Source organism: Passer domesticus, chromosome 3, assembly GCF_036417665.1.
Source record: "Passer domesticus isolate bPasDom1 chromosome 3, bPasDom1.hap1, whole genome shotgun sequence".
Taxonomy (NCBI): Eukaryota; Metazoa; Chordata; class Aves; order Passeriformes; family Passeridae; genus Passer; species Passer domesticus.
In genome coordinates, this window is record NC_087476.1 from 26,118,497 (window position 1) to 26,145,538 (window position 27,042).

General features: G+C 36.9%; 1 protein-coding gene across 26 annotated transcripts in view; it reads right to left on the bottom strand.

Moving 5' to 3' along the window:
* Window positions 1-27,042, bottom strand: part of KHDRBS2 (KH RNA binding domain containing, signal transduction associated 2) — a 339,646-nt gene that overhangs the window by 162,585 nt on the left and 150,019 nt on the right. For 25 of the 26 annotated variants that reach the window (XR_010358259.1, XR_010358260.1, XR_010358258.1 and 22 more), the window contains one exon: window positions 20,374-20,520. The exons of the other annotated variant lie outside the window; for it this stretch is intronic. Coding sequence is in view for 10 of the 25 variants with exons in the window: in XM_064412277.1 (XP_064268347.1) it covers window positions 20,374-20,520 (147 nt within the window). In the remaining 15 variants the exon portion in view is untranslated. The remainder of the gene's footprint in view (window positions 1-20,373; window positions 20,521-27,042) is intronic. 26 annotated transcript variants of the gene reach the window in all.

Genomic DNA, 27,042 nt, shown 5'->3' on the forward strand with positions numbered 1-27,042 from the left:
TTTTTTTTGTGAGTGTGTGTAACTCTTGGTCGTTTTGGTTATCAGTTTTGCACAATAACATCCCTTTGTTGTATGTGATGTTTTTAATATTTTAGAATTTATTAACTTTTCCTGTGTTAGTGCGGGGATTATTCCTTGTGTATGGGGCTGTTGATATTGACTCCTCTCACCTTGGTCATGGACAGATTGCCATAAAAGAAGATGCTAAAAAAGGTAAATTCAAAAAGTGGAATGTTGAGTTGCTGAAAGAAGTACAGCTTGCTCAGGCATCCATGTGAGCTCCTTCCACCAGGAAGCTCCTGCTACCCATCACACACATCTGGGAATGAAATTTGAAGGTGTTTTGTCCTGAGATGATTTTGGAAACTGGGTTGTTGTGAACAATATATGAATGACATATGTGATTATGAACAGCCATTATGAAAACTTCTGTATCACAGAAAACTCTGTCTATGCATATTTATCACGTGCTGGCACATTTAGGTCATACCTCTGCCAAATCAGGGAGCAGGATGAATTCCTGCAATATCCTGTTCACAACTGAAGACCAAGTTTGCTTGATTTTAAGCCTGTGTTGAGTAAGTAAGTGAGGGTAACAAGTCATACAAGGCTCCAGAAAGGGTCTCAACATATTTTGACAAGGAATTGTAAGGGAGTTCAGGCAAATAATTTAAAATGTCACAAGGCACAGAAAACATCTGGGTGCAGAATTATATTCAGATACGTTATTCCTGATTTAGAACACATCTACAGAAGAACTTTGCTCTCTACCTTCTCTAACTGACTCACTTCTATCTCCTTTCCTAATTGTTCCTGTGTAGTCAAGATCTGAGATTCTTGGATGGAAATCATTATAACCTTATTAGTTACTACACTCAGCTACATAACATTACAAAGGCAACTCTACTCACAGTATAATTAATAAAACAAATGAGCTATCTTAGCCTTTTAACTTGAAGTGCTCTTCCCCCCCTCCCAAACAACTTCTATCATCTTGTTTAATTTATGTGATGTGAAGTATCAGGGTCAAGCACAACTTGGAGGCAACTCAGTTTCATGCTTATTAGCAGGTGACAGACCCAGAAGCACAGACATAGAGAAATCAACAAACTAAATCTTTCCTTGAAGCAACCAGCAAAGTCACTAAGTGCTGAATATAATCTGAATGTGTTTTGTGTGGCAGAGACCACACCTTTTCAGATACATTCTGTGCATAACTGTGTCCAAATAGATTAAAAAATCTGGCTTCACATATCTCAGCTCACGAGACTCTTCAAAGATCTTTTGAGATCAAGGGGCAATGGAAGATTTCACCAGTCAAAGTACTAACTCATGGCTGCGTCACACCTCAATGAAACCTTCAGCCCAAAACAGGACATGCAAACAACTTTATTGCCTTTCTTTATTGATAACACTTTCTTGGCAAGTCCTGCAGAAATTACTTATTTCAGTAGCTCAACTGACTTTTAAGTCTGAACCTACTAGTACAAAAACGGAGATCTGGACATTCACTACCTAAGAAGGCTACCCATGAAAGATAATTTTTTGAAAATTATTTAAGTAACAAAATGAAAATGATCCTTTATTAATGAAGGCTGCACTAGTACACTTCACTTAATCAGGACACAGATAATTAGGAAATCTGGTTAATTAGGACTTTTCCTAGGAAGCTGAATTAAACCAAATGAGTTTTGACTGGCAAGGGACAATGGTTAATTGGGATGATAATTCCACTTAATTGGTATGCCTGCAGGCAGTTAAGTGGTCTGTGAGGCTCAGAGGCTAATAACAGCCTTTCTTTCCTCAAAAGACCTGTGCCTGTCCAAAATCAGTAAACCAAAATGGTTTTAAACCCCCATGTACACACTAAGCATCACTCAAAAGTTCTCTCTATTCAAGAGGTCACCATCGTACAACTTCTAAGGAAATTGGAAGTGCTAAATTTTCTCCAAACACATTTCAACTACAAGAAAGAAAATAGAAGACCTACATTATTTTCCTTGGTGCTAAAGTACTTTACTGTTGAAGTTCCTTCACCATAAAAGCCCCAAGGGCACAGTCCCACACCCTTGGTCTCAGTTTCCTGTTCAGTTCCTTTCTCAGTGCACTGGCTCCTGTGTTTGGGATCCTTCCCAGCCACCAGCCCCTGTCCTACCCAGCACACTTCTGTACCTGACTCAAGTGCCTTGACTATTTGGATCATAAGGCAGCATAATGAATTTCTTACTACTACACAATGGTATTTGGGACAGCTAAAATGCACAAAATGGAATGTCCATCTCCAAAAGTGAAAGTTTTGCTTTTCCTTGAGGAAAATAGTATTTTGAGGCTCCCTTGACCGAGAAATGAATTCTCACATAGCTTTAAGACATCTTTACAATCTGTACTCCTTCAGCTGATGATTTTTTGTTTCAAAGTTTCTGACACATCGATGTTACAGCTGCAATAGCCTCATTTATTTAAGAAAATAAGTGAAAAATATTTTTTTTGTAATTTTCCCCGACTATATCAGAGCAGAATGCTTTATTTAAAGTTAAAAAAAAAAAAAATATATAGACTTAATGGCAAGTTAGACAAGTGTTAGTATAAATTCCAGCTTTTCCTGGAGCTTGGGAACTAACAACGGGAAGTCAGAGAGAAAAACAGTAGGGGAAATCACCAAATATGTGATGCACTGCAATGTGCATGTATCAAAATGAAGAAAGTAATGAAATTGTACAGAGTAAATGTTCAATATTTAATCAGACTCTCGTTAAACAGATAATCTTTAATTTGATTCACTAATAACCCAGTGCTGATACAAAATCTTCTAATACCGACATCTGTACACATCCCTGTACATGAAGGGAGATACTATTTTTAAAATATTCATTTAATTTGGACAATTCTGTATTGACCAGCCATGATCAAGATGTTTTCTACATCTCTTTGGTAAATGCAGTCCTACAGTTTGGGTCAATATATTAGTATGCCATTGTCTGGCTCTGCCAGTTCAAGCTCTAAGTATTTTTAAAAAGGATTCATATATACCGTGATGGAGTTTGAGGGGACGTGTATGTGGGGACAGATTTACATTTGCTTTCCTATAAAGTACCTAATTTCTTTGCAAGCAGGGAGGAAATAGGAATCTTTTCCAAACCCCTGGGACACAAACTTGATGAAAAAGAAATGTCATAAGCAGCACTCTCAGATATTTCCTGAGGATATAATCTCCAGATCAAGCTTTGTAACTGAAAAAGAGACTGTTCAATTGTTCAGTAATTTATATTTACGGCCTTACAATGTTTAAATTCAACTAGCAATTGTACAAAAGGAAAACATACCTAAGAAAACACTATTAAAGCAACAAGAAAAATGAGTGCTTTTTATTAAAATACATGCTTCATGGCAATATCAAGCTCCATCTTTTCTAAATTAACCTTGCAGAAAATAAATTACTTCTCTGATTTTAATTCAACAAGTAACTAAAATATTAAACAACTCCACTAAAATATCTCAGCTCTAAGATACCTAAAGCCTGGCAGGTGATCTTGTCTCCATCTGCAGATCTATTCTTTATAATGTTGACTGCTCCTCTGAGCACGGTTAGAGCTCTTCAAAGCATGATGAAATTATTGTAAAAGAGCCTTCACTTCTGGGCTGTTTATCAGTGCTGTGACATCTGCCCATGGACATACACCTTTATTTCCTATTCATACACACAAAACTATTTCCTGCTATACACAGCTCATGGCAAAGATCCAATGCAAATGACAGCAAGTCTTGTATAATACAATAACATGATCCCATGGTCTCAGTCTGTTAACACTGTTACTGTAGGAATTTGTACCCAGCAGAACTCTGCACTTAACCAATTGCAACAAAAATTTTGGTATGATCCTAGGAAAAAACGCTGTTTCGTTATTTGCCTTCTTCTCCAGTTTAGCTTCCCACACACTACAGGTATTACCAGGTAGCCTAACACTGCATTACATTGCTTAGAATTCCCTAATTTTCTTACGGTTTTCCCCAGACTCAACAAAAAAGTCAGAATTACTGTTCCAAACATGTAGTAAGACTTCACTAAGAAGTAAAAGACTATAGAAGGTCTGGGCAAGAATAAATATATACAAAAACACAACAGAGACAACCACAGAACTCCTGAAAAGACCTCGTAATCAAACTGTCATTCCCAGGAGCAGGAGTCCCAGCTGAAGCAGTCCCAGCACTCTGACAAAGTCAGGCACACTAACTCACAAGAGAGTTAATCTCATGTTCTCTAAAACCATTGAATATTGATATCTATGGAAAGAAATAAAAAATTCAATTTAGTATCTTTTTCTATGAGTTATCTGATATTTTCTACTTTGCACTGAGTAAAAATTCAAGTGGGAAATCCAACCCTAGCTACACTGTCAATCTCTGCAAAATTAAAGTTATTAATATTTTATCAAAAGTGTGAGCATGCTGTAATAATTAATCATAATTTCTCTTTGAAATAAAAAATGTGCACATCAATATATTAATGGCAATGTGTAATTTTTACATGGCATTCACTAGTTATTGCATATATCCTCCTAAAAATGCTTCTATCACATTTAAAATGAAAAATACAAAAATAAACAATATTAAAAAAAATTTCACATACGTTGGAATTAATTTTTCATAACTAAAATAATATAAATATTTATGGTACTCTTGATTAATCTTAATAGCTACTTTTCCTGAAAACGTAAATTTCAGGAAAAATTCAAGGCATCTAAATTTCTCATAGATGTTACAACCATGGATAGTATCTTTCCACTGTTATTCATAAGTTTTTTGGTGGTTCATTTAAATTAATTTAATTTTCATTGTTTATTTCCCTTCTATTTCTTTAACTTTCCCATTCTGCTGTTTTTATTTTCTCCATTCTTTTCTCCTTTTTATGTGGTCTCATCAACAGATGGGACAAACACCAGCTTAGAGGAGCTAAGGGAGAACTCACTGGTAGGATCTAGGAACTGGGACATTGTGTAAAAAGGGCAGAAAAGATCCTTTTTTAAGCACTATCTCATGGGGGATGATGAGAGAGGAAGATGATAATTTACTGCAAGGACAATGCTCACAGGACAAGAATCAGGTTCTTGGATAACAGGAATTAGAGCTTTATTCACTCAAAGGATGTTGCTGTGCATGTGTCACAGGCCATTTTAACTGCACAAGAAAACAAAATATTCCTTCTGCTCTTACTACATAGGAAGAAAAATATGTATAATGGGACTGACTTTCTCTTGGGGATATCTACTAGGTGTCATAACATACTGCAAAAAAACTGTACTGCTGCTAAAAGAGGCCAGGTTGTATTTGCTGTTGAGGAGCATCCTACAGGCTACCCTCATAACCCGAATGCCAGAGACATTAAAAAAGTGGCACTGGGCAATAGGATATTTTGGTTAAATGCATCTTTCAAACAAAAACAACGTAAAAATGACAGTAAGAAAGATGTACAAGTATTTTCACTTAATTATGGGTGACTGATTATGAAAGGAAAGCACATCAGTGAAATGAGAGTGATCAGTACAATTAAGGGCAACTTGGTAATACAGTATGATTACTCCCTTCAATTCTCCTCTATCCCATTCAAAAAAAATAGGCCAGGGGTATGTTTCTAGATGAAATTGTAAAGATTGTTACAGAAAACAGTGGGACAGACAGTTAACTCATGTTCTTACTCTGTACTTGCACTGAAAATGGAGGTTTTTGTAGATAGGAACATTTACCTCTCTAATAGAACGGGACATGAGACAATTTCCACAGTATGTTATCATTTCCAGATCAGGCACCTCACCTGAACTTCTTTATCAGTTAATGGCTAGATTTAAACCCTATAATAAATCACCAGGGACTATACTGAATGATTTGCAAACTGGTATTGTGGTATAGTTTTTCTGGGGTTTTTTTGAGGGATGTAAAATTGCAGAGCAATGACCTCAGAAATTGCTTTTTGGCTCAACAATATTAAATATTCTTACTAACTATTTGGACAACTATGTCAAATCCTTTTTATTGCACTGCTTTTTAAACTAGTGGGTGGTAAAAATGTGAGGGCTAGATTACTGTCACAGATCTATGTGGCTCTTCTGACAACAGGGTCAGAATTCAAGAGTTGAGAGGGCAATCAAATAGGAAAATAAAAAAGGTCTTGTGAAATGAGGCTTATTAACAATATTCTGTTTACCCAAGAACATGTTTGAGGAAACATCTGATTTCTTTGATACTCTCTCTCTCTGGAGACCCAAAGGAGAGCCACTAGCTGGAAAGAGGAGGAGGTGCTTTTAATGTGGAAAGAACTACCAACTAAATCCTGAATATAGGAGCAAAAAACATCAACTTGGAAAACAGACAAACTTTCCTATCAGTGAGGACAACTAAAGCTAAGCAGGCAGATGATGAACTCCAGATCACCTGAAGAACTTGAAGTGAGGTTTGATATCTTTCCTATTTAGTGAAACATGTATCAGTACAGCTTTTAGGAGAAATACTACTGCCTCTGTGGGCTGTGACTCAAAGGAAATAGTCAAACTTCCATTTTGAGAATCTGTGAATTTACAAGTTCTGTCTTGATTTTGTCTTTGCAAGTTCTGTGGACACAGAACTGCTTAGATTATTCCATCATGCTCCATGCATACCTAAAGAAGGTGTGTGTAAGTCGCTTAGGAGGGCCAAGAAGCTTTTCTGACCCCAATACAATACTGGGTAGATGCATTCTTTCCTATCCTTGTAACTAGTTTCCCTAGAAATACTTGTGAGCCACAAGAAGTCTGCTATTCCTTAGAGACAGTACACCAATCAGTTTATGGAAGTAGAGAAAAACCTTTAAGGTGCATTACCTAATGCTTTATCCCTGTACACAGAATGAAAACTGCCAGGTTTCGTAACAAAAAGGGATTTTCCTCCTTTCCTGATTCTCAGTCTCTAACCAGACTGGTTGGAAATATTGATTTTTCCATACATAAAAGTCCTCAGCTGCTCATTCTGGTAGTTTTCCTCACCTGCTCTGGGTGCCAGGCAGTATCAATTGTGCAGAGCAGCTAGGTAACCTAAGAGCAGGATGCACAACTAACTGGTCTTGCAAGGGTAGCTGGAAGAAATCTAACAGGCCAACATTATAGAATAATAGACCACACTGTATTATAGCAATATACTTCCTAGTAAATACAGAGATATGTATCATTATACGAAACTCAATACATACACCATAATAATATACCATAATGTACAGAAAATTAACGTAGATTCTCTGTAGATTCTCTGCTCCTGCTGGCCTTAAACCACACAAAATCACTTCTAGCCCAGAAATTATTAAAGAGCTGCAGTACAAGTTGAGATTTAATTGATATACCATATGAAGTGCCTTCAATTATGGCTGGATACAGTAAATTAAAAAAAAAAAAACCAAACCCCAAACAGACTAAGGTTCAGCAGACAATGAGATACATTCAGATTTTGTTTGTTTCTGATTTTCATATTAAGGATATGACTCAGCTGTTAGTTTGAAATGTGACACAGAAGAAATTATTTTTAAGTGATATTGCAATACATGATTGCACTACAAAACAAAACAGGCTTTTGCAATCCAGCAGAAAGTATGATTTCTGACCACGCAAAAAGTTGAGTTCTGAGTGATTAACCAAATGAAAGATCTCCTTAAACATACTGCAACATATTCACACTGTTTGGGAGAGAGATGGAGATGGAAAACCCCCATTCTTGTGCAGACATGCAATAGCGTATCAGGGACTCATCCTGTTGTATGACATGAATCACCCACCGTACCACACAATATGTGGCACTCAAGCAGACTGTCAGGACTCCCATTCCCAGCACAAATATTTTTTTCAGAGCTTTCTATCACCTCTGTCTTTAACTGCACCTGCCTTCTGTCTGGTATGCAAACTCCTGCTCTGGATGCAGCTCATTTTATAGACTCACATAAATCTATTAAGTGCTTTTCAAAGCAAAATATAAGTGCAGACCAGCCAATAGCCAAGGCACAATCTGTTTTTCTGATGTGTTTATAGGCAGAAAAGAAATCTCAATCCAAAATCAGAGCAAAATCCTTGTTTAACTTAGCACTGGTTTCTTTCATTGATTTGTAACTGATCAGTTTAGGAGTAATGACAGGGAAGAGATAACAGCTGTTCATCCTGTGATTTACCATGAAGTTACACATGCAATTCCCTTTTTTGACATTGAGGTAATTTTCTTAGCCCTTCTGAAATAATAGATCTGGTTTCCCAAACCCACTGTAACTACAGTTATTTTACAGCTCTTGGTTGCTTTTCTCTGTCTGTTTCAACTCAGTGGCCCATGAGTGTTTGGCACCTAAGGAAATCCTACAGGCCAAGGACTCATGACTAAATTTAAAAAATGTAGGAATATGTCCTTAGAACAAGGTGTTATTTGTTCACTTCCTCAAAAGTAATAATGATGTAAATCAAATAATTAAAACAACTAACAAATCAAATCTTACTCCTAAAGTGACCTTTTGTTTTTTTTCCCCTCTGTAGAGTTCTCCCTGACCTTTTGAAGCCCATATTTGTTGGGAAAAACATCAGCTTTTGCCTGTTTTTGATGGCTGTCCCACTGACAGCTCTTGGACAGTATACATCTATTCATCATGTCTAATCAGAATCTTAGAGCCCAAGTTTAACTACTGTTCAGTGTCTTATTTCTGCATTTTAACAGCCTTTATAGAAGTAAATCAACAATCAAAGGAAAATTCAAATGATTTTCCTTTGTTTTCAGTTCCTTCTTGTACTGATCTCAGGCTTAACTCCATGGTAAGTATTCATTATAAACACAAACACTGAGTATGTACCTCAACCAGAAATAGCCACAGATCCTGCTGAGCTTGTCTGCTTTCAAGAATTTCTCACTTCCTCCAATCTGGCTCTAAAAACTGATTTTTCAACAGCACTGTAACTAAGTTGTTACTCACTGGGTCATTCACAAGTTACGCCAACATGGAAATAACACAGCAGTTGAGTTGATACCCAACAGACACAAACCTTGCTCTAGCATGTCAAAAGGAGAAAGCTCAAATGTCTTTCTGTAAGTAAGTAAGAAGTGAAAAAAGAAACTGCATGCATCAGAGTTTTCAAACAGCTGAGAGAAAATGCAAGCAAGGAGGCAGGCAGTAATTGTACTCAACTAATTTAAATATGCAACATGAGTTGTTTCTTCTTAAGCAGGCTTTTGTTGGCTCTTGCGTATATCCTCGGCATTCCCCTCTGAATGAGGTCCTGTCCCTACTAGCTAGTGTGCCATCACTCCCAACTGCATCCCATTTACAGCCTTGGGACTGCCTCACTTCTCTTTCTGTATGACAACCTTCAGTCAGTTCTGAACAAACTTGATCACTAATCTCTAGAGTCATCACATGACTCTTCAGAAATATTATGCTTTGTATAGACTTTCTTTCAAAAAGGACTCATGTACCTATGAGAATTTTCTTCTGTTTTAATCCAAATCACAAACAGTTTCCCTTTGCAGTCAATGACATAAGGACAGCTCTGGAATGCCTCCTCTCCTGTTAAAAGCCTTTTCCAGTTTCACACAGTTTATCTGAAGGTTTTGTCTCTCACCTTGATGCTTCCCAAGTGAAGTGTGTAAACTCAGAAGGCAGGCAGGTTATAAAACGCATCCTAATTATCAGCATTTTTTGTATGCTGGTGTAAGTGGGCTGATGGCTGGGAATGTACTTGGAGATACCACTCTCACACATAAGCATCTTCATCTGCTAAATGGCTACAGATTTTGCTACAGGGTCTAACTATTGCACCACCTGAGTAGATCTCACCCAAAAGAGCCTGCTGTGCTGGAATGAAATAATCTACTATCGAGATGCAAATCTCCATCTTCAAAATTTGATAACACAAAGCAGGTTTGACACAGAAAGAAGTTTCACACTTCAACTACCTAAGAAAATTGCTACAGACATATATATTTAGAGAAATGTTCCTATTAAGAAGGTTTGAGCCCAGTCACATCATAAATATGGATAGATGTTTAATGGAATTTAATGTCACCAACACAATTTTGTCAACAAACTCTCACTGAACCAGAACAGAGATTTGTTGAGTCATTTTTCATCGTGACATAAGAATACTAAAACATTGGTTAGGTTGTTTTCTCTATTTTTTTTTATAAGCTGCAAACTTTCCCAGCTATTCAGTGAAGGACTCCTGCAAGGCTGATCATGGCACAATCACTGCACAATCATGCTGCTACTGCAAGTTTTTCTTTCCCTGGCTACATTTTTATTCCACTGCTTGTCATTCCAACACAACTTACTTTTGACTCACTGGTCCACTCCAGCTGTATCTGACAGGTATCTTGTAGTCCTAAACCAGTCAATCCTTCCCAATTTCATGGAAATGCTCTTCCACACTGAGAGGAAGATATTGCACATGCCCACACAGAAGAGCAAATGCCCACATAAAGTAAGCAAAAAAAAGCCCCACCAAAGAACAAAGTGGTGACTGTCTGGTATTCATAAAAGCTTCAGACTGAGAATGCTCCCCCTACCTGAACAACCAAAATCCAAACATGAAACACAAAGCATGAGAAACAAGCCATTAGAAAGCTGTACTGCTGCTCTTCGCCAATGCAAAATCACTCCTCTACATTCCTGATTTTTTCTAAAATTAACACTGCTATACTAGCAACTGCAAAGTATTCCATCATTTTGGTAAAATACAAGTATACCAAGTATATGGACAAATATATATACTTTATTTTTCCAGTTACACAACCAATATTTATGGAAACATCCTGCCTAGACATTCGGCATCATTTTTGACTGATAATGCCACCATCTCCAGGGACTGAAGTCTGTGTATTTTTAGGATTCCTTTTATTTTTACGATGTTACTTGAACTCATTTGTATTCACACTGCATTGCTGACAAATATTTTTTTCACAACTCTTCAATTAAATACAGAATTTTTATTTTATAAACTTGATTGTCATTAATCTGTCTTTTGCATCTTTCCCAATTTTTACACAGTCATTGTTCTTAAGGTTTTGCCATCCCTTCATTGCTCAGGTTGAACCAAAACAATATGAAACTAAACCTTTTTAATGTTGAAAGCTGTTTCCATAGTCTTACTTTCCTTCTCAACTTAGTTTTTAAATTTATTTTTTCTTTTAAAAATCTCAAGTCAATGAAGTTTTGTCATATTACTCCTTGCCATTAGGAGACTTAAAACCTTTCAAAACATCAGGAATATATACAAATGTATATCCTTTACTTACTAAACCCTCATGTTTGCACATGCTGAATGTATACAGGCAACTCTTACCATCTTGGAGAAGTACATTCTGCAGATGAATGTATTTTTATACTTCATGAAGATTATTTCTGAACAAGTTTATGTCATATAGCTTAGCACACAGCAAATGAGACATCCATTTTCAAACATCTCCATACATGGAGATAAAAATTCTCATCTGCCAGAGCAAAAGTGGTCAAATGCTAAAACAGAGCACCTTGTTGATTAAGAATTCCTTCTTGGTTACAGGAGAAAGAATGCTAAAAATAGTTGGACTGTTATTGCAATTTGCTGTTTTCTGAGGGGAAGAATTTATTGAGTGATTAAAAAGTCTGGTCTTCGTATTTATAAATGTTATTAAAAATCTTGAATAGTGAAGTGATAGTATTGCAATAAATTATTCAAAGCAATAAAATCTAAAGGTTATTGTGGAGAATTGCTGAAAGGTTTCATTATACTCTATTACTAGAAATAAAACCAGAAGAAAAAAAAATTAGTGATGACAAATGCAAAGCAATGCTACGAAAATAATTGAACTGAAGTATTGATAAGCATCAAAATACTGAAAGTAAATAGCTCCTTATTATTTACTATCATTCAAGAAAGATGCCCTGGATTTTTTTACAAATGCCATTAAAAAATCAACAAATCAGTGCAAGCAGGATGAATGGTGAATAGCACTAGAAAAATCCCTAACAATGAACCACAAAACAACATTCCATTACTGGACTACCAAGATGAGCTATTCTCTGCCATCCTGGTCATCCCAGCTCAACAGAAAAATTGAAGAGGTAAGCTAAGGATGAAAGAGAAAGATAGTCAGAATTATGTAATGGAAAACCAGAGCTACCTCTGCTTCTTTGCAATAAAAGTTGGGAGCTAGAAAAGAAACAAATCCAGAACAACAAAGGAGTGAGGATGGGTGTGAAATTATCTTTTGCTTTTAACCATACATGAAGATGAAGGCACTTAAAAACTCTTAAGAAACTCCTTTAAAACGAACAAGAGGAAGTGGAATTTAGGGATTTCTTTTGGTTTTTACACTCAATGTGTAACTGAACTGTCAATCTCATTGCAATCTTAAGTTTTTCTGAGGCCAAAACTTAACTAAGGTTCAAAAAAAAGCCTTTGATGAACTCAGGGAAGTAAAAGCTACCACAGGGTATAAGGCAAGATAGTCTTGGATGCAGCCTTGAAAAGACTGAATTTTTGGCTGCTGGAAGCTGAAAGAACAACTGAAGTAAGATTACTCCGCGTTTTTGATTTTCTTTCATGTTTTCCTAAGTGATCATAACTCAGCATCCTCAGAACTGACTACACTGACTGTTGCCGCATTAAAAAAATATATTTACTAATACCACCAGAACCTTTTCTCTTCCTTTTGTTTTTAAAAATAAATAAAGACTATCAAAACAACCCCCAACACACTGTAGGATCTGCAGTATCGTTTTCAATGTGAATGACAGCACAAATGTTTTTATTGATTTAAGTATAGTTTCACCTTAAAAATCCTATTGTCACCTTGCTGATATATGTGAAATACAGAGATAAGTAACCTGAAAGTTAAAGTAACCTGGTAAAGCCAATAACCAATTCCCAGAAAGAGCCAAAATAAGTAACTTATATCTCCTTCTTTCAGTCTTATTTTTTTAACCAGATATCGTCCTTTTCCTTCTTCATGTTGACATCTGGGGGAAAGATAAGATACTAATATATGTGATGGGAGCACTTAAAAACATCTTGCACATTTTCTTCCATCCTGATTACAAAGTAATTCCTTGCATGCAAACCACTTATTTAAATGATACTTTCCATGCCTTCTTTTATACAGAGCCACATGGAATTTTATTATCAAACCATAAAGCTGCAGACTCTTCACAGGGTCAAACAAACAACTTTTACTGTTGAGTTGCTTGACCAAATTTGTACTCACACACAGAACTTTGAAATATCATATGTGTAGGAGAGTCTGGTGGTCTTGCTAAGTCTAATGTGCAATACCACAGCAAATTTCCTCCTACCTATTACAGACCAGCAATTAAGAAACCAGAAGCAATACCATGGGATTCAAATTTTTCTGCATGAATTTTATCACCTTCACCAAAATAATTTCTTCTGATCTGCCACTGGTGAAAAACCTGCCTTAAGAAAAGGAAGGAGCAAGACAAGCCTAAAATTGCTGATGAACATAGACTCACCAAGCAAGTTGTAAGCATCTCTTTAAACTACTGCCACGTCTCAAGAGCATGCTCAGTTTAATGGTCAGTGTGAAATCCCTGCTCAGGTTCATGGCTCTGGTTCATCTGAAAGGGCTGGCTATGACAGCAAGGCTGAGCCTCTTACACTGATTCCTTTGTGTGTCAGAAAGAAATCACCAAGGAATTGCTTTCACAGACTAAGTCTTGGAATATCTAAAGAGGTCTTAATCCACTCACAGTGGGAGTATCAACCCTTAAACCACACAAGATGTGGCAAAGTATGTCAATTGCTTTGAAGCAGCTGGGAGCTAAGTCTAGGAAAAAGATCCTGTTAGTCTGGCATGTCAACACATGATCCACTCTTCATGACACAAATATGAAGACATTTAATTAATTATGTTCTCTTTGTACTGCTATCCATTTTATAGCTTTACAGCAGAAAGAACCAGTAGTCTATACTGCATATCAATAACTACATTAAAAAAATTAATTCAGTTGAAAAATAATGGCGTTTAATTTTCAATTGAAAAATTGAAATATTTTTGGTGTACATCTCCAAACCTAAACATTCACTTTGAGGGGAAAATTTAGGATTATTTTCATGAAGCTTAAAATAAGTGGTTTAAACAACTCAAGTGCTGCTTAATCAGCCAGTATTCATTATTAGAAAAAACTTCAGCATCTGTGAAAAGTCAAGAACCACAGTCCACAAGTTGTGATGACTCTCTTGAGTACACTGATATTTGAATGTATTGATAATAATTTGATTTGTTAAGCAATGTTTAGGACAAAAGGCTGTGAAGAGTTATAGTGCTATGACATTTTAGGCCTTGACAGAATCGCTGAATTTTATTTCCTCGATTATGAAAACTTGTGTGTGAAACTGCCAGAGATGTTGCACAGTGGGAAAAAAAGAACCCAGCACAGCTAAAACAGCTGCTAAATATTTCCTTAGCACAGTTTTAAAATAATTACTGTGCTAATTATTTATTATTGCAAGTATTTTTGAGAATGTGCAAGTGTAAATTATTCACTTTGACAGGCATAAAAGATGAGTTTTAGAGATGCAGCTCTGCTGCTGCTCAGCAACTTATTTAGGGAAATATTTTGCTTGTTGAGGTTCTTTGAAAGAGGAAAAGAAGACTGGCATCCCCCCACCCACACTATATCTTATCTAGAAACAAACATAAGATTACAAACCCATGGAATATGAAACAGTGTGTAAACAGAGATTTCATATTATACTGTAGCACAGAAGAAATTCAGACGGCTAATAAAAAATGTGCAAAAATAAATGTCATATACCTAAAATTGACAGAATTGTTACATGTGCTGTATATACACAGATTATTTGTAACTTTGGTCTGTATGAGATAGTTCCTACATTTACAGTAAACGTACATTTGAGGTAAAATAATTTCTTTTTGCAATACTAGACGAGAAAGACCTTCAAGGAATTAAACCCTACTTTAAGATGTTTTAATTGCTCCCACTGAAACAAACTAGCTGCAAAGTTTGTTTTCAATTTCCCACAGATCTCATTTTTTTCATACATAGCTATGGCATAAATAACTTCCAGTGTGAAATTAGTAAACTTTGATTTCACTGAAAGGCTCTTCTTCCTCAGAGATTTTTCACTTGGATTAGCTAGATCAGTGAGAACAGATAATATTCCTACATGATTGATAAGAAAATTGTTTTAATCAATGGTATAGAGCAAGGTGAGATAAAAGGATTGAAGCTAAAGAGTCAGTAAAATATTTAAGCACTTACAAAGAAGTCTGGAAGACATTGTAGCCTGAATTACAAACAACATAAATCTCTGCATTCACCTGTTGCCTCACTACAGTGATTTCTAATAACAGAATATGATCTGATCTGATCAACACCCACAGAAAACTGTACAGACAGATGATGACCAGACATTGCCCATCAACTGGACTGCATTACATGACCATGTGTTTATTCCCAGCCCTTGAGTGGTGCCAATAAGCCTCAGTCTAAACAAGTGGCTAGGATAATGTATGCAAATATATTGGACAGCAGTTTTTAAAGTGGTAATTGGTTCAATTTCTGATCATCTGACCGCACAGTTGTAAACAATCTTTTTAAAGTGGTCATGTCACTGCAGCTGCAATCTGCCCTCTACATAATAGCTCCCAATTACAGAGCGCTCACACATAAAATGAATGATCAGTATCTGCTTCTCTCATTCTCCCAAGGGATGCTAACCATGTCAAATAAAAATGCTTTGCTTAAAGGGATAAAAATGTGAAACAGAAAAAGGATTTTGTCTGTGTTAGAAAGCACAGAACTCCTAAGGACAGTATACCTCCTTACGACATGGGAATTAAGACTTTGTTCAGAAAATATATTTGCATGTTTGGATATAAATCAAAATTATACAATCTTATATAACAGACGTGATGCAGAATTTCATTGGTCAGTAGTAGTGAAAAAACTTGACTGCATTTAATAGCCAAGAACCTTTAAAAATCAGCAGAATTGAAAGCCTGAAAGCTTGAAAAGCTTGTAGGCTCTCCTCCCCTCCCCCTGCTCCCCAGTCTCCCCTTCTGGTTTGTTGATCCTGCATCCCATTCTCATCCCATTCTGAGGCACTAAGCTCTAATGTCAGCCTTAGGTTCCTCACACAGACCTAGGTCCCTAGCAGTTTAGGATCAGAAGTACTTGGCTGTCAGATACCTATGGATTTTATTAAATCTGTGTTGGTCACAAAGGTGAAGCTGAAAAACATCTCCTCCTAGGCATCACTATTGTTTGCATTTTCCACATAGCCAATACTGGATAATTTCCAATATGTTAGCATCAGTTCCAAATGTGATTGCTAATGTAAAACCTTGACTTGGGGAACACATTCTGGTTTTCATTTTTACTAGGTTGACAGAAAAATAATGGCACAGGCAGTTGTGTTTCAAGACTCTGAGATTAATCCTACCTACTTAATCATGGGACTTTTGATGTGTCATACTTCAATTATATGTAAATTTTCCTACTAAGTAAACATCAACCAAAAATGGAAGGCAGTATCCAGCTAGTAATTGGATATGACACCCCACAAAGACTTAATTTTGCATAAAACCCACAAAGAACTAGCAGTCAGTAACAGAATAAATCTTATCAACCAGTTAGCAATGTCCTGCTGGCAGCACCCACACAGACCTCAAACCATTTGCAAAATGGAAGCTGCAGAGAGCAAAGGAAGCAGCTTGGCTTTGGAAATGCGTCAGCTGCCAAGAGCGGCAGGCACTGGGATTCAGTCACGCACTGGAACGCCTGCTGGAAGGAGCCCAGTGCACCAACTGAGATCGGGCTGCAGCCTTGAAATGTGTTAACCTGTGGGACAGACAGTGGTTTCTAACTCTGGGTTGAAGGCAAAATCTTCACTACTAAAAATATGAATACCTGTTATTGAGTGAGGTTGAAGGTGAAAAAGAAGTAATCACATTTAAATCAAAAGTAGTTGTTAATGAAAACTTTGCTTCAGTTAATAAATGTTCTAATTTTTTTCTCAATCCTGTTCTACATTTATCTCTCTTCTCTTATTATGTTTTCTGGGCATTTATCTTAAAATTCAGTCCCATTTAAACTTCTTGAGAAGGTATAAAAACATTATTCCACTTCACTGACATGATCAGTGTAATTTCTGAGGGCAATATTTCATGTAATCTTCAGAAAATTCATAGGCAATGTGAAAACTCATTTGGATAGTTTATTACATCCTTGATTTGGTATAAATAAAACTGTTCTATTCTAATGTTTTATCCTTGTCATGCAATCCCAATATTCATTGCTACAACAAATTAGGTCTTATAAACAACAAAACATCATAAAACAAACTCAAGAGATGCTGCAAACAGGGAACAAAAAGGAAATTATCTAGTGCAATCTTTCTGAGTGAAAAACGTTTGAAACATGTTGCAGCCAGTCACTTAATAATTGCTTTGTAAATCTGAAACTAAGCAGAGGGGATAAAACTAATAAACAAGTCATAAGGTACAATTTTTACTTGTTTGGAGTGATTATGATTCCCTGGAGGGAAGAGGGGCACAAAAAGGCTGGTTAGTGTTCAAGGATCACCTCTGCCAAGCTCAGGAATGAGCATCACAATGAAGAGCAAGTCAAGAAAAAATGAGAGGAGGCTTATAGGGATGAACAGGGAGCTCATGGATAAACTCAGAAAGGAAGCCAACAGAGGGTGGACACAGGAACAGGTAGCCTGGAAGGAATACAGAAATTGTCCAAGCAGCCAGAGATCATGTTAGGAAAGCTGACAGAAGCCCTGACAGAATTAAAATTGGCCAAGGCAACAGGAAAAGTACGTCAGTGCTAAAGGGAAGCCTAGGGAAAATGTGGGCCCTCTCTGGAGCAAACTGGGAGACCAGGCTACGCAGGACAGGGAGAAAGCTGCGGCCATCAACAACTTCTTTGCCTTTGGTCTTCACGGACAAGTGCTCCAGCCACAATGCCCAGGTCACAGAAGGCAAAGGTGGGAACTGGGGGAATGGAGAATTGCCCACTACAGGAGAGGATCAGGCTGGAGAACATCTAAGGAATTTGAAGGTGCACAAGTCCACGGGAGCTGATGAGATGCATCTGCTTGTGCTGAGGGAACGGGCTAGGCCACTACCCATGGCATGTGAGAAGTCATGTCAGTCCACTGAAGCTCCCACTAACTGGAAAGGGGGAAAAGTAACCCCCTCTTACAAAAAAAGAAATAAGGAAGAGACAGGAAACTACAGCTCTTTCAGCCTCACCTCAGGTCAGAAAGATCATGGAAACAAATCCTCCTGGAAATTTTGCAAAGACACATGTGAAACAAGGAGGTGAATGGTGGCAGCTAATTTGGCTTCACTAAGGGCAAATCATGCCTGACAAATTTGGTGGCCTTCTATGACAGGGTCTATTACTGCCACTGTCAACCATGTTCAAAATCTCATAACAAAGAACCCATTTTTATATTTCCTCCAGTGTAGCTATTATACTTGTGGCTGAAAACACATATAATCCTTACAAATAAATGTGTCACACAAAATATATGCTTGCACAGATGCTGAATATTACAACAAATTTTAATAACACTCTGAAAACACACGGTTCTTTCTCTCTTATTCACCCAGGCTGAGCAGAACACATGATAGATGTTAAAAATCCAGATGTCATCTTCATTGAACCATGCTAGAATGCAGGAGCTCTTTTCCAGAATGAAAAGGACATAAGAAGGTAACTTTAAACAGAAACCTCTTACAGAAACAAACTGAAGTTATAGAAAGTCCTGAACAACTGGAAGTAGTGTTACCCAAATGACAAAGACTGGAATATTTTGTGAATGGTCCTGTTATCTTTTTAAGCTATAACACACCAGACTTTTCAGGAACATGTTACTTAATGATGAATTTTCTTCCAGTGTAATGCTTGGCACATCTTCACCATTAGCTTGCAGCCAAAATGTCATTCCATTACATGCTGCCAGCATTACAGCATTACAATATTGACCTAATTTGTCCCTTGTTTTTTATGTTCAACATAAACTCAGAAATCATGAAAAAGAAAATGGTTTCTTGTCTCACAGTTATTTCAAAGAATTCTAAATGGTATTTTATTACCAGTGTTCCCAAACTGGAAGCATTCATAAGGAGATCAGAAGGAAAAATTAGAAAGACAGATTTAACTTGTTTAAAATGTAGCTCATTTCTGGGCAATCGATGCCAACAAGCTTTTTTATTTAAAAGAAATATTCATATGTTTATTTTTAACAATCTTAACCTACTTAGTGTTCTTAAAAAAGAAAAAAAGTTTATTTGCTCTTAAAAATTTAACATTTAAACAGTCTACTTCAGTATTTTACTTGTAACATACTCCTCTTTTCCCACATCAAGAAGCCCTAAGAAAAAAAGGTGCTGAAATTCTGGCATGCAAGTATTCATATGCTTCACCTGAACATCTCTTATCTTGGCTTCCTATTACTCATTTTAAAAGGGCATTATTTAAATACTTCCATTATTATCAAGAGACCTGAACATACACTTCATTTTTTCAATCAAAAATAGAAACAAGGTCTCATCATATTATTTTTAAGGGATGTACGTTCTGAACATCTTTAGAGCACTAAGAACTCTCAGGACAGACCTGAGAAAACAACTCACATAATTCTAGTACTACTTCACCTAATATTTAGCATGCATGTGCTTCAATTCTAAGACAAATTTAAGTATGAAAATAGCATGGAATTTAGTTATGAATGAGGAAAAGATAATTTTTAGAGAATGTGAGGAAAATCAATAGATATGAAGGCAAATATTTCAGAAAGTGATATATTTAGTATAGATCAAATAGAAAAAGTTCACAGCTTTAGAGTACATTTCTGCACTCTCCTAGCTGATGGAAGATTGCCAAACTGGTCTGAGTCATAAGGTAAACAGAAATGTCCTAGGAGTGTTTTGCTCACACTGTTTGCTGCACAAGAAATTCATTAACTTCATTAGCAAGATATTTAGGTAAATTGTTGCATGTATTAAAATGTTTTTACAGACTTAAACATTCAAAAATCTTCAAAGTGTACTGTCATACAAATGACTAATGTCTGCAATCAGAAAACAAAAGCAATCTACTAGTTCCCCAGAAAAGAAGAGAGGAAAGCAAAAAACATTGACAAATGGAAATAATAAAATAGCTAGAAAACATATCAGGACATCAACTGTGACACTTAATGGCCTGTTTGGCATCTCCCTGGGACAAAAAAAAGAAAGACGAAAGTTCAACAGAACAGGGTGAAGGCGTTTTGTCCTTAGTCTGAAAAAGGAACAAACTCAATGCAACAAAACCATAACCTGCCAAGAACAATGTTATAAGCGACTTACAGGAACCAGGAATTTTTTTATTTCTTCCAAGGCATGACTCATACGAGAATACGCCTCCCCAGGTGGAGCAAACACTTCAATTAATACATGGAGCTCATCACTCAAGTGGGCGTATTTGGCTTCTCCACTTTTCCTTAGTTCTTCCTCCTATGAAGAAAGGGTGGATTTGGTTTTTAAAACTGGAAATCTACTAATTTTGCAGTGATTTAGCATTCACAGACAACATGACAGAAGGACATACTGTAAGCAGACTTTTAAATCCGCTAAGAAATAAAAGTCTAGTTTAAGCCACTTAAAGATTTAAAAATCAGTTTTGAGTGTTTGAATGATAAAACCAGCATAATTATCATCTAAACCAGATTTCAATCAGCACAGTGAAAAAATGCTAAATACACCAGAAGTAAGAACTGACATATTAAATCCATAATGGAAAAGCTGCACTCATCTGTCTGAATCTTGGCTCTTAACAACAAAAAACCCCATAAAATAAAGATGCATTTAACCATTTTGAAACACTATTGTTTAGTAAACTCTTTAGGTTCTTCAACAAATCTCTGCAGCCTGTACATTTTAGTATCACCAAAGAAAAATATGCCCTAGGACTTTTATTTGAGACACAGAATCACAGGATAGTTTGGGTGTGAAGGGTGTGAACTACTCAAGACTATGTAGTTCCAGTGCTCCTGCCAGGAACAGACACCTTCCACTAAATCAGCTTGCTCAGCACCCCATCCAACCTGGCCTTAAACATTCCCAGGAATGGGGCACCCACAACTTCTCTGGTCAAACTGCTCCAGTGTCTCACCACACTGAAAGTGAAGAACTTTTCCCTACCCAAATCCTACTCTCATTCACTTTAAAGCCACTACCCCTTGTCCCCTCACTATGTGCCTTTCCATGAAGTCCCTCCCTGGATTTCTTGCCCTCTTTCTGTACTTCAAACGTGCCATAAATTTACCCTGAGCCTTTTCTTCTCCAGGCTGAGCAACCCAAATTCTCTTCATAGCAGAAGGGCCCCAGCACTGATCATCTTCCTGGCCCTCCTCTGGACTTGCTCTGACAGATCCATGTGCTTTGGATGCCGAGGGCCCCTGAGCTGCTCTCAGTACCCAGTGATGTCTGAGTTTCAGCCCCAGTCCCAATTCAGGGTACCTATGCAATGCAGTGTACACCAGCTCAGACGGTGAATCACCACACCTAGATATAGCTCAACCATCTTTGGGTCCCAATTTCCTAGCTATAAAATAAGCCTAATAATCCTAGTACACATTAGAATAACGTTCTGAAATGTCAATCCACTTTCTTACACAAAGTTTTCAGATAGCAAATGTAAATTGCAAAAGATATTCGTAGTAGTTACTGCTCCATAAAAATCAAAGACATAGAATAGTGATCATGTTAATGGCACTGGCTATGACAACATAATGGAAATCCAATCCATTACTACACAAGATAGATATAAGTAATGTTAAAGACATGATGAATTGAACTCTTGGTCTTCAAAAATATTTTGCGAAATGTAATTTAGAAGAAAATATGTATATACAGAAAACATTATCACAGAAAAAGCAGTAAACTAATTTGCTTGAAAATGGTGAAGAGGTTACAGCTTTTTAGTATACACTAAAATAATAGTTTATGAAAATTTAGATAAGATATAAAAACTGTAACAACAGAATACAATTCTTACTAATTTAGCTTATTTAATTCTGCATTAAGTTCACTTATTTCAGCATTGACTAATTTACACACTGCTTGCTACCAAAAACATTTGCAAAATGCTATTCTCCTAACCATAAGTATTCAGGTTATTTTATCTATGTTAGAAGATCCAGCCTCAAGGGCTTTTTGATTTTCCAGAGAATACAAAGGCTACATCCTGCAGCTCCAGTGCTCAAGATCTGGCTCCATGCCAAGTCAACATTTTGCAAATCATGATAAAATCCTAACTTAATAAACGTGAACTATTATTTCATTTTTAAATTTGAAAATTGACATATTTGTTTGCAACTGAAACTAGAAAAATTAAGACAAGACAATTGTCTCAGTATTTTTATTTTTACAGTTAAATTATCTTTGGCATTTTAGCTTATCACTGAAATCTCACTGAAATGTCCGAAAGGACCATAGCATAATATAAAAGTCCATGATGAGATGTTTCTAGTTTTCTGGAAAAAAAAAATCACACATTTGATTACTTCTTCTGAAAAAAATTGGTATGGAGTTTTCAGTAGAATTAAGTTTTAATAGTTACAAAGATACTACCTAGCGATTGCAGGAAGTTTCTTCCCTGTTGTTTTTTAAAGAATCTGAGGGGGAAAAAAACCCCAAAAAACCAACAAATGCCAGAAAGCTGCAAAAATTATATTTCAGGGAAAGACTACTAATAAACTTAGAATTTAGAAACTGGATCTTTTTTCAGATGTAGAAAAAGCAAAATAATAATATTTGGCTCATTGTTTTGATGAGGATTCTGTACAGCTAAGACATCAGCAATATGATTTTATAATGCAAACCTGGAATATGCCCCTCCAGTGGTAACAATGGTAATTATGTTTCTCTTTTAGTTCCTGATCAAACTCAGGTTTTCTTACAACACACCATTTTATAACCTGCCTCTTCAGTTCAGCACATGTTTTCTGTCACTACTTGGAGCTTATTTCTATAGCTGTTGGAAACCACAGGCTGAGGTTGTGAGATACTACACATTTCTTTGTGGAGGATACCTAATGAGGTTTATTCTTGTGAAACACATAGGGTTAAAGACTGAATTTTAACACAGTATCTCTTCCCATCATAGTGTAAAATGTCACAATAATGCTCCTTTTATTACAAGTGTATGTACAAAGAAACTTGATTAAGGAAAACTATGGATCAGTAGGAACACACAGACCATGTGAGCACTATACCTAGCTCTCTTTCCCAAAGCCAGGGAATATGACTGAGCATTTGGGGACTGAACACAGCCTTACATTTATTCCTGTGTGGGGTATCAGGCATCTAACCAGCAAACAACAGACACGGCTCACACTGCTGGGGAGACACTCGCTGGTACGGCAGGCAATACCTACTGGCAGCTAATACAGCTTTCCAAGGGCAGTACAGATGAGCAGGCCCTCTCAGGAGCACAGCAAGATGGACAACACCTTTGCAGATCTTTATTAGCAAGCAGCACATCCCAACTGCACAGCAAAATGGTCAGTGCCATGGACCCAATACCCACACTGCTTCTATTTAGGATGGCAGTACTGCCCCTCGTGTAGCACAGCAGTGGGATTTGCCTCCTGCTAGTTGTACTCTGCTTGCAATAACTGAGCTCCCATTAGAAGCAGAGAGCCTTTCTGGAGCCCAACCTTGATTTAGTTTCATAGGAGAGGAATCCAGTTAAAACCCCGTGAGCTCAGCTCACTTTAAATAATGGGAATTGGGAATGATCAGGAGGCTCTCCTCTAAACTATGCTTCTGAGTCAAATGAAAACACTAATGAATAACACCGCATGTAGGACTGGTAAGGACTGAAATGGATGATGAGACTTTCCAGCACGTGATACATTAAGGCAGAATAAGTGAGATCATCATAAATCTATTTTTCATGGTTTTCTTTACAAGGCTATCTGGGTGCTAATGGCCTTCCAAGGCCCTTGCGGCCTCTAATGCACCAGTGCAATTACTTGTGGACTTTGGCTGTTTCTCATATAACCCTGCCTTAATCACCTCTGAGGTTCAGGTATTCCCCATGGTGCTGTCTGTAACTTTTGGCAGATTCTCATAGCTTTCTACATTCTACAATTCCCTACATCAGGTCCAACAGTTTTCTAGACCCTACTCAGCTTGCACATCCTTGGCCAGTGTCCACCCAGCAGCCGAGTTGTTCCCTCACAGCCCAAGCACAGAAATGATAACTGCTTAACCTTTCTCATGTAGACATGAAATGAATCACAGTGGAAGGTGAGGCACATTGAAAGCCTGATGGATTCACTGAATCAAAATGCAGTTAAGTCTCAGGCACTGGATCTTAGGCAGAAAAACAACAAACCTGGGACCTGATCAGTTCTGCTTTATAAAAGGAAAGGAATAGATTCCTTGGTTTCTGGGTTAGTGAGGGCAATCGCTCTTAGTACTGACTTTCAGGTTCATAGTATGGTTCTTAGTTCACAGTGACAATCTTTTATTTCAGTGTGGGTTGAGTACAGCAGAGAAAACGTGTCACCCTCCAGAAACAACTGCCCCTTATCTTGATCCTCTTCCATTCCATTCTGCATGTCAGTTCCCTTCATTTCTCAAGAGTGACAGAACCCAGCTCCCCTCATACAATGTACTTCAGGCTTCCTTAATTCCCTTCATTCTCTCTTCTTCCTCTCATTCTTAGAGCGTCTGTCACACAGTGCTGAAGTCCATTCACCCTCAACATGATGCATGGCTCTATAACCCACTCCCTCCTAAGGATAAACAGGTGTTTTGAAACATCTACTGTGTTTTATAATTTCCAGTTGACTAAAGCAGGGAAAATGAGTTATAAAACTCTATAGCAGAAATATTAGGAGTACCAACCTCTGCAAAAGTGAAGTATGTGAGTGATAGGAACATAAAGGCCAAGAAAAATGATGAATTATCTCTGGATGTGAGAGGAGTCTTAACATTTTAAAAGGATGTGTGTTGACAGAGAACTGCTTTCTGTCTGGATGCCTGGCTAAAACGCTTGAATAAAAATACTAGAATAAAGTTGAAAGAAATGGAAGTTTGCACAGAAAACAGTTACACAGTCCAGACTGGTGATCAAAAGCGTCCTCGTAACACTGCAGTAACAGGATATCAAAGAATAATAGAAAACAAACTTGCAGTAGGAATTGTGTAGATCTCAGAGATAAATTTAATCAATACAATACAAAGAACTTCCTATAATGAAACAAATACCGCTATGAAAAGAAACAATGGGTGCTTGAGGAACAATATGAGAATTGCAACGGATTTCATATCTTTAAAGAATTTACAAAAAAAATGCATAGTGCAGAGAGACTAGACAAAGATGATAATCACAGGGCTGCCGCTACAAAGGCATTATTCATAAGATCAGTGGGCAATGCTACAGAAGAAAATTAATGAGCATGCAGTTTGACAAATGCAAACTTATTAATTTTTAATCTGGACATAAATGAAAAAAATTAAAATGTTGTCTGTCACACTGACTGTAGTATAAGTAACAGTGAACTCATTTATTTGGGGTACTGGGTTTGCAGTTTTGGAGTTAAAAAAACTTTCAGGTCCAAGGTCCCATCAATTGAGAAATAAAGAACAAACAAACAAACAAACAAACAAAACAATTTGATAATGCATAGGCATTGGAAGCAGATTCAGCAGAGTACAGAATGAAGCTAAAAGACCTAAGCTATTCCTTGACTTATTTTTAAACCACTTATTCTCACTCCAGGAAGAAGAAGAAAGAAGGTGGAAGTGGTGAGTACACGGAGAGAACTCACGTAGCAGTGGAAAGACAGTGGGTGTACAACATCTGCAGTCAGCCACAGAGACCCCACCATGAAATGCAGGCATTAGAAAGAACATTGCCTACAAGAGAAAATTACTGGAGATACAGATGACAACAATTATTTTTCTATACTTGATTCATCATTAAAATTTTCATTGTTACTTTGGTGAAATAGAGCAGAGAATTGTGTACATACAGCACTGTCTTGGGCAAACAGGTCCTTCAGTGCTTTATTTCCTGATGCTTTTCAAACTGAAATGCAAAAAAATCTTAATGGCTAGGAGATACTAAACCATACCTACATCATCTTTTTATTTAGAGAGATGGAAAGGAAAAAAAATGACTAAGCAGCAGAAGAATGTGATGATAAGACAACCACTACTGAAAGAACCCTAACACCTAACATGAAGGTTAAATGAAGAATAAAATAGAATTTCTTTGGAGAAAAAGAAAAGTTTAGGAAAAAGATTAACACACTAAAATGGTATGTGCCAAAGCTGAGGCACCTGACAGTGACCACTGTGACCAACAACTAGTGATCTTTGCTTAAATTCCTGCCAGAAAACTAAGAGGTCACAGACCTGTAAATGTTTTGATATTTGTACAAATCTAAAAGGAAGCTAAAACAGCATAGATAGGAACCACCTGGGCACTAGAAAACTGCTCCTTGAATTAACCAAGCCAAAGATGTTTACTGAATACAATCAATGAATTGCAAGTTTGCAAAGCTTATATGGGAAACCAAAGATCCTCAAGAAATGCACAATTACCATACCTAAAGATGCTTCATAGGATTATGTTTATCTTAAAACTTATGATCACAACTAGTGATCACTGCAATCCAGACACCTTCAGATTTAGAAAAAAGACTTTGCCTTAATTAATGAGAGTAGAAAATGTCATGCTTTTATTTATGAAATGCTAATTAGCAGTTTTGTTGTAATCGAGATACAATGTAGTTTGCTTGAACTCCAAACAAGATCTTACACTTTTACTATGGGCAAAAACATATCTTATAAGAAGTATTTTATTTTCTTTTTTTTTTCTCCTTTAATCCAAGATTTATTAGAAGTTTAGTTCCTTACTAATGATTGCAGCTCAAGTTCCATGCAGGCAAAAATGACACATAAACTAACTTTCTAGTGTCTGACTCTTTCCCTGGTTTTACACTCACCCTTCCACTG